Genomic DNA, 8965 nt, shown 5'->3' with positions numbered 1-8965 from the left:
CTCGAAGACTCGGCCGATGTGGGGGGTCTCCGGGCTCCTCTTGGCAACCCACGTAAGGACTATGAGAAAACAAGCAAACTCTGAATTGTTTCGAAAATGGAGCTTGACTTTAGCTGAAGGTCTGAAAATGGGAGTGGGATTAGGAGGACGCGGGTGCGTGTGTGTGTGTGTGTGTGTGTGTGTGTGTGTGAGAGAGAGAGAGAGAGAGAGAGAGAGAGAGAGAGAGAGAGAGAGAGAGAGAGAGTGTGTGTCAAAGGCCAAGGATGTCAGCATCTCCCCTCTGACGCCACTTCAAGATCAGAGAAATGGCCCGTTCACACGCCCAGCGAATCCGCTTTTGCTCCTGGCCGATTTCGTTCTCCACCAGTTTCCCCCTTCGGGGCGGCCTTGCTCTTTCAGGAAGCCGCCGGCTCATCTTGCTCTCTCTTTCTCTTCCCGGAACCGAGAAAGTCCCCAAGCGGGGCGGCCGAGCTTTCTCCAGCTCCGCGTGCAGCCCGCGTGCCCGCCCGGTCGGCTTTTCCACCTCGAGAACTTGCGAAGGAAACGACGGCGGCAGCGCTTTCCCTTCGCTCCGCACGCTCGCAACTTCAGCCGCCCCCCCCCCTCCACCGAAGCGGGATGGGTGCGCGCACGCGCGTCTTTGTGCGGACCGTTTTTGAAGGGGGGGAGGAGGAGGAGGAGGAGGAGGAGGGCGGTGGAGAGCCGGGAAAGGAGCGCGGGGGCTTCTCGGTCCCAGATCCGCCACTTTCTCCGCTCCCCCTCCTCCTGCCCCCCCCCCCGCCCCGCCGCGCTTGTGTTTGGTGCTGTCGTCAAAGCCACGTGTCTCGCCCAAAGGCGGCTAGCGCGCCGAACGCTGCGGAGAGCCCAGCCGCCTCCGCCGAGCAGCCGCAGCCAGAGCGCGCCCGCCGGCCAGCAAAAGAGGCCGGCCGGTCTCCCTTCCGGACAGCCGACCGGCCTCGGCCGCTTCTCGCCTCCCTCCCGGCCCAGGTTGTCGGAAATCGACCTCCTTCGTCCTTTCGCCTCGTTTGGATCCGCTGGGACCCCGAAGAGTTCTCCTCCTCCTCCTCCTCCACCTCCACCTCCTCCTCCTCCCCCTTCGCGCAACTCAGGTACTAGGACAGGCCGGCCGTCGGCATCCAAGCATGGGCTTTGCCCGTCAGGGCGCTGGGTTTCCTGGCCGCCCGCGATCGGATGAAGTTGGCTTTCCGCGAGCCAACTTCTCGTCCGGGATGCTGCGGCTGGCTTGCCTGGAGATTCACGGGCTCAGCTCCTTCCCTTTCGGGATAGCGATGGGGAAATCAGGGGACATTCCACTGGGGAGCGCGGGGCGGCCTCTCTGGGTTGGAGGGGCAGAGATCGGGTCGGGGGATGCGGTAGGATGTGCGGAGGGGCGGCGGGGATAAAGCGGACGACTACAACCCGGAGGAGCTGGACATTTGGGGATGAGGTGGGGGAGAGGAGAGAGGTCACAGCCCCGGGCTCCTCCTTCCCTTTCTCCCCTCCCCCTCGAAAGTTGGGGTCCACCCTGTCAGGCTCTGCGCCTGAACGACCCTCCCCAGTTCTCAATGGTTCCGGGAAAATCTCGGGTGGGCGCTCAGTGAAAGACCCTCGCTTCTCTCCTGCCCGCGCTTGTGCAGGGCTCTGAGACCCACCTGGGTGACTAAAATCCCGGCAGAATCTCTCAGCTCTCTCTACTCCCCCACCCTTCCTCCTCCCCAGGCTCGCAGAGATGCTGAAGCCCGGCGACCCCGGCGGATCAGCTTTCCTCAAGGTGGACCCGGCTTACCTCCACCACTGGCAGCAGCTTTTCCCGCCCAGCAGCCAACTGAAAGGCGGCGTGGGGCTGCTGGGCCATCCACTCCAGGCGCCCGAAAGAGCCGTCGACCCAACCTGTGACAACCTCCGGCAGCTCCCAGCCTCTCTCGCTTCGTCCACCTCTTCGTCCTCCTCTTCGTCCTCCTCTTCCTCCTCCTCCTCCTCCTCTTCCACTCCTTCGTCCGCCCCATCTTCGTGCGCCGCCGCCGCCTCCCTGGCCAGCTTGACTTCGCTGCCGATGGCTCAGATCCCTGTCTTTGGGCCGATCCAAAGCTCCGATCCAGCGACGGGAGCCCCGGTCTCGCTCTTGCAGACCAAGGACTTGGGAGGGGGGTGCGGCGGCGGCGGCGGCCTGGCCAAGTGCAGCGAGAGGGGGGCGTCCAGGTTTCGCTGCACCGCCGAAGAGCTGGACTATTACCTCTACGGGCAGCAGCGCATGGAGATCATTCCCCTTAACCAGCACACCGGGGACCCCAACAATCGTATGTACCCACTGAGTTTTCTCTAGGCACGACGCAGGCCTTTAGGATGGGGGTGGGTGGGTGTTCCTTGCTTTTCTCCAGGGCTTTGAGGCCTCCTATCCGAATTTGTTTCTCCACACAGCCGAGCTCTCAGGCAAACTTGTAGAAGTTTTACTCCGAAATAAATTTGCCGATTTTTTTTGCGAATAGGCTGGTAGAGAATTGCATGTAGCCAAGATTACAATAACAATCACTAGCATATATGACCACCCCAAATTCACCCTTAAATGAGAGATGTAGGACCCGACCTGCTAGATATCTGAAATATGCCTACAGTTTACTTTAAATTAAGCAGGTCGGAAAGAAGCTTCAAACTGGCCCTTTCAACGTTTGCATTTTGGAGGGCTTCCAGTTCAACGCAGCAGCCAGCGGGACTCCCTTCCCCAAAGTTTCATGAACTTAAGAAGTAAGCTTAAATTAAATCGTGGAAAAGATTTTTTTTTTTTTGCCACAAGTGTTCTCTGGAAAACATAGTTAGATCCCCCAATTGGTTGTTTATCAAAGCCTTACCTTACTGTAACTTTCTTGAAAATGAGTGCTTTTTATTTGATTTTATTTACTTTCAAGGTTTTCTTCTTAATGGTGTAGCAAGAGAGTTGGAAAGACTTTCCCTCCCTATACTGAGAATACAGTCAAGGAGGAAGAAATTTAACTTTTTTCATTTAACTTGTTTGGAAATATCATATACCTTTCATTCTTATTGGCCCACTGGGTTTTTCCTCACTAGTGTCCAAACTGTTTTATAGGAAGTTAGTTTTCAAAAGTATAAATGTCAGAAGTATAACTGAGTCTCAAAACTCAATGGGGAATTTCAGAATGGATTTTTAAATTAAAAGAGTAATTTTTTTATACTGAAAACACTGGTTGAATTCTTTTTTTATAGTCCCCCCCCCAAAAAGGATACATGTTTTGACAGAACACCTTTGTTTCAGGACTGTAGTTTGCACTGCATTTGCTTGCACTATGGATGGCATTTGAAATTGTTTAAAATCTTTTTAGTTATCTTCAATGACAACATAATGAAAGCCTATAAATAATACATGAAAAATATACACGAGGAAGTACAATATAGTTGTAGCTTTCCTTTCTCCTAATAAATTAGTTGTTCCTCAACCCAGTGAAACATTCTACTTCAAAATGTATGACTTACACCTTCACTACATTTCCGTGGAAACAAATGCAAAGTTAGGAGAGTAATTAATTTTATTTGGGGCTTGAATGGGTATAGATCTGTGTGGCAGAAGAATCCGTGTAAAGTCTGAGTAAGAATACTTTTAATTCCAACATTAGAAACCTCATTAATTTAATTACCAAAAAATATGGTTTAAATAGCCAGGTTGGTGGGATGGAAAAGTAGCAATCATTCAAACAGATATTTCCACTTGGAACTAAAACTTCCTTCCAAAGTTGCAGAAATTTCCCAGTTTCCCATATAGCTTATTGTAACAAGAAGATTACACTTGCATTGAATTTACATAAAAGTGAATGTCTTTAGAGATCAGAGAATTGAAACAGCTACTTGGAAGGAAGCCCCGGGTTGCATAGGGCTCCGCAAGTGCGGAGCGAGCCAAATCCGACCCACGTTTACTCTAAATTTAGGGAGAGAAGAAGAACGCAATACTAAATCTTTTTTCTTCACCCGCATTCAATGGGATATTGTAGCCTTAGCTTTTCTCTTTTTAACCGTCCTCTGAAAACGAGGCGTCAATTTGGATCCGCTTCCAGCATTTCCCAGAGATTTCTGTTCGGGTCCTGCCTTGTTGCGTATCACCTGGTCGTGCGGCGGGGTGGTTTTCCTCAAGAAGCGCAGGGCGGTTAGAGAGGAAGCGATCCCCCTAAGTTATTGGTGTCGTAAATTAAGATACTCCGAGAGGCGCTTTCAGTTGTCAGCACAGATAGCTTTACTTCTCGCAGACCAGAAGTCGGTAATTTGGGGGGGGGGGGGGGGAAGAGACAGGGCTTCTAAACAGCAAGCTGATGAATTAAAAAGAAGAAAAATAAAAATAAAAGAAGAGCCGCTTCCTGGGATCGAACTGGCTCTCTTTGTCTTTTTGTCCGGAATTAAGTTGTCTGAAGTCTCCCGCTTCTTCCCAGAAAGGCTTGCAAGAGCCACCAGGTGGCCTTCAGTCTCTCCAAAAGGGCGGCTCGTCCTGGCAGTGGAGCTCAGCCACGCGTGGGGCGGGTTTAGGCTCCGGCGAGGCAGCTTGCTCGCCCCAACCCACTCCGGCCCTCTCCCCCTCCCCGTCGAGCCTCGGCTCCGACCTGGCTTGCTCCCTTCTCTTTCCCTCCCCTGGAAAAGGCTCCGATTGTTGCCGACGGGACTTCCTTCCGAGCGTTGGGGAGGCGGGCCAAGTCTAGAGCCTTGAGCTCAGGATAGTGGATCGGGCCGTCGATGCCCGGACCTCGAGCACCGACCACTCCCATTCTTTGCATTTCTTCCGGACGTAACTAAATCGCCGGGCTACGTCTGTTCTGTGTCATCCAGAGAAGGTCTCAAATCCTTTCTCCGGCGGCGACTGGGGACCGCCAAAAGAGGACTGGCTGGCGCAAGGCTGGGGAAGGAAGCGGGGTGTGTGTGTGTGTGTGTGTGTGTGTGTGTCCGTCTCTACTGTGGGTGAAGGTGCCATCTGCTGCAAAGGAGCTCGCGTTTGCTCTTTGAAGGGACCCAACTGGGGGGTTGCATCTTGCGAGCTGCGGGCTGCGAAGGCCACCATTGCTGAGGGTGAAACAGAGACCTCCCATCCTCCTCCTCCTCCCGCCAACCGGCCCTTCTGGTGCCCAGGTGAACGAAGCTCCCTTTTCGTCTCACTGTTCTGTTTCCCCATTTCGCGTGCCTGTCCGGTCCGTTCGAACCTGCTCATTGCCCGAAACAAGAACGCTCGGACGTACAGGCCACTCGCTCGATTTAGCAGTTAAACGCACCGCACGAATTCTATTGCAGTCGGAGGGGAATACTGCTGAAGCCGCCCAGGGTTCTAGGTGCGACTATATCTAAATAAAAATAATTAAGCATTTATTTATTTATTTATTTATTATTTATTTATTTAATTTATATACCGCCCTTCTCTCAAGAGACTCAGGGCGGTTAACAGGGCAATACGTAAAAAAACAGATACAAAAGTTAAAATAATTAAAACATGATTAAACAATGCCCATAGTACAGATTTAAGATTAACGTCATAATAACAAAACCCACCCCGTCCCATCAGGCCAGGCCCGCTTCCTTAAAAAGATGTCCCGGGTCAGAAAGTCAGAAATTTTGGGACGGCGGGGTGGGGTGGGGGTGGGGAGTCTAGTTTCCAGCACAAGGTCTTGTGCGTGTTGATGGCACCTTCATTTGCTTGCCCTATTCCCCATCAGTAATCTTGTCTTGACTGTTGTACAGCCCATAATTTTGGTCACCCTTAGCCCAGTTAAAGCAAGTTATTGGATTGTCATTTAAGCACTCTTTACCCAAAACACATTTACTAATTTTAGTGTCTCTTTGCTCCCGTGGATGGAGTCTAAGCCTTAATGAGTTGAGTTGCGTTCCAATATTTCACTTAATTAGAGAACAAATCCAGCTGTCAGTAACACTATTCAGCCTAAATGCTTTCCAGGCAAAATACAAACTGGAATGCTAAAATTTAATTAACTCTGTAAAGCGAGCAGAGAATAAAGTTGCAGTACTTAATCCTAGATTAATATTAATTAATATACTCATTAGATCACCACTATCGTTAATATCCATTATAATATAATGCTTTTTATTATTATTGACATGAATATATGAAATTGAAAATGGCACGATTCCTCATACGTTTCTGTTAAAAGGCATCTGTTTTGCTGTGTGGCAGCGATTCTATAACATGAATAGTAGCTAATTTACAATTTCACACTTTTAAAAAAAATATAAACAGCCATTGCTTCACTTACAGGTCGACTTCCAGATAAATAGACACACTTGACTGCTGTCTTTGGCACTTAGGAATTTCCAGTTCTTGACATAAATTAATTTTGAGGTTAACACTGAGAAGATATTGCCCGCACAGATTGATTGATTTTTATTTATTTATTTATGAAACATTGAAAGTTTGTTGTTTCCAGCGGAATTATTCTAGCAAAGAAATCACAGCCAATTGAGAGAACTGGGAGTCGAATGGACAATCTGGGTCTGTTGTTGTAAAGGTTTGATGAACCCCAAAGTTTCTGAGCAAGTAAGGGCGTTTTTACTGGAGATGAAACAGCATTCCATTCTTTTTTCTCTTTCACAGCGCCCACACGAGTGAAGACGTTCAGTGCTGGAGGTGGAAGGTTTCCTATCCTAAAATTGGCAAATAAGCAATAACCCAGACAAAACATTGTTGGCCTAGCGCAATTATTTCTAACCCCCCCTTTAAGTTGTTTACTGGTTACTATAAGTCCAAGAGAGCCACTTCCCCACTTCCAGTTCTTTCAGTAAGGGCGGTTTCTGGTGAGAAATCCTTAATTAAAGCAGAGCCGAAGAGGAGAGACGCCGTGCCTTTAGCGCTGCCTCCTAAATTCTGCTTTTTACGCTCTGGAAGTCTAGTTTTAAAACGTAGCTGTGCTTCCTCGCTGCCTTCCCACCCACCCAACCCTGGAGGTTTAAAAAAAACAAAGAAAGGGCATTTCTGCCCCTCACCGCGCTCTGCAACGAGTGAAACGAACCAGCAGGTTCAACAGCCCGCCCCCTTCCGTGCATTTACCCCTCTATCTTTTGCCCCACTCCCAGCCTGACGGGCAAGTAGGAGGAGGGGGCGAAGAGGAGCCTCTTGGGATTAAGCCTCGATGTATACATATATATGTACACGGTGTATATATTTCCCCAAGTGCTATCGTATCTTTAGCGTACTGTAGCTATTTTCCACCATTCTGTTGTTTCCCCCCCCCCGCATCCAGGAGCAGCAACTTTACAAGGTGGACGCGCGGCCCGTATATTAGATTGAGGTTAGAAGAGGTGGTGACTGTTTATTTAAGGTGATAAAATGGTCCATCAGCAGTAATCTCCATCGATACGTGCCACAAGGAGATGAAGGATGAGGGGACAAGGCACAATTAATTGCCCTATAGTTTTGTAGGAGAGAGTTGAGGCAAGACGGCCCTCGCTTCGATCTCCTCTCCCAATGCCCATTCATCATCTCCACATTGTGCACGGGGCTCCCCCGGGGGCAAGGGGTGGCAAGGTTTATCTACACACAATATTCTCCTAACCTTCTGATACTTGACACTGGAATTTAATTCATTCGTACATGCGATCGAAGGAATATATATATATATATATATATTCCTTACACTCATCGCGAAGCTTTATGCAAAAGCCGGTAAACTTGTCGCAGACTGAACAATCTTGTCTTTTCAATTCTCCCACCCTGGATTTTTTTTTATCCGCTTGCTTTGCAAAACAAGAGGGGAGGGAGGGAGGGAGGGAGGGAGGGAGGGAGAGAGAGAGAGAGAGAGAGAGAGAGAGAGAGAGAGAGAGAGAGAGAGAGAGAGAGAGAGAGAGAGAGAGAGAGAGAGAGAGAGAGAGAGAGAGAGAGAGAGAGAGAACTGTGCCTCTTTTCGTTCTACTCTTAATCCGGCCGAATCCAGACGCTCGGTTTCACGAGTGTGTGGATCGAAAGACGCGTACATTCGGAGGTGCGACCAACCCCACGCTAATGCAAGCTTGTTTGTTTTTTGCAGAACTTTTTTTTTGTTTTTGCAGAGTTTATAGGGGGGGGTCCCTTGGAGTGGAAGAACCGTGGGGGTTCTTCCAGATCCTGTTCTACAGTCGATCGGTTTCCTTTCTTTTTCCGCCGATTCTCCGAGCTTTGCGCCTTCTAACACCTGCACGTTTCCTTACTCAAAGGGCAGATGCGCGCGTCTGTCCTCCACCCTCCCCTCTGGCGATCAATGAAGCGGGCTGGAGACTGGGCTCAGGAGGTGACCGTCATGTGTCTGTCCGTGGCTCATCTGTCAGGCGCCCAGAGAGGGGCTGAGACTGGGGGCCAGTCCCCTGCCGCTAGGCGCGTGTAGGGATGCAGGCAAGCAAAGAGGAGAGAAGAGCAGGGCCTCCACCCAACCTCCCCCTCCCCGCCTGCTCTTCCTCTCTGGGTTGAAGGCTGCTGGGGCAGGATTGGAAACTGTCAAACAGGAGAAGCAGGTGAGGGTGTGGCTTACTCTCCACTTGGTCTTAGATTTTGGGGACCTTGGGCTCCAATTGGAGAAGGAGTTTCAGAGTTCAAGAGCTTCAGGGGTTGCCATTAGGTGGGATGCAAGGAGGCTTTTCTGGGAGTGAGGGCTTGGGTTGCCTTTTTACTCCTGGGTTGGGCTGGGTAACTGGGATGCCTTTGGCGGTTTTTGCCTGTGGGGGGGGGGAGACATAGCTTTCTTTGAAACAGTGATGGTGGTGATGAAGGCATGCTATCAATACATGACTGACTCTTACCTATAGGTTTTCTCCATGATCATCTATCCCTAACATGCCCCTTCAGTATTCCAAGGGTGCGCCCATCACCACTGTAATTGAGTCCATCTTCTTGCTAGTTTCCTTCCACCATTCTCAACATCAGAGCCTTCTCCAGAGAATAAGGTCTTCCCATAATGTGTCTGAAGTGGGATAACTTCAGCCTGGCTAATTGTGCCTCAAG

The 8965-nt window shown here is 50.1% G+C and overlaps 1 protein-coding gene across 1 annotated transcript in view; it reads left to right on the top strand.

The window, feature by feature from the left end:
- Nucleotides 1-1729: 1729 nt before the first annotated feature.
- The window catches only part of PRDM6 (PR/SET domain 6), a gene marked incomplete at both ends in the record, with an annotated part of 96860 nt that continues 89624 nt past the window's right edge, over nucleotides 1730-8965 (top strand). The window contains one exon of the mRNA XM_083351613.1: nucleotides 1730-2297. Coding sequence (XP_083207739.1) covers nucleotides 1730-2297 — 568 coding nt within the window. The remainder of the gene's footprint in view (nucleotides 2298-8965) is intronic.

This window comes from Vipera ursinii (genome assembly GCF_947247035.1).
Source record: "Vipera ursinii genome assembly, chromosome: 2".
NCBI lineage: Eukaryota > Metazoa > Chordata > Lepidosauria > Squamata > Viperidae > Vipera > Vipera ursinii.
Note: the sequence above shows the minus strand (reverse complement) of the source record. Positions and strands in the feature narration are given on the sequence as shown.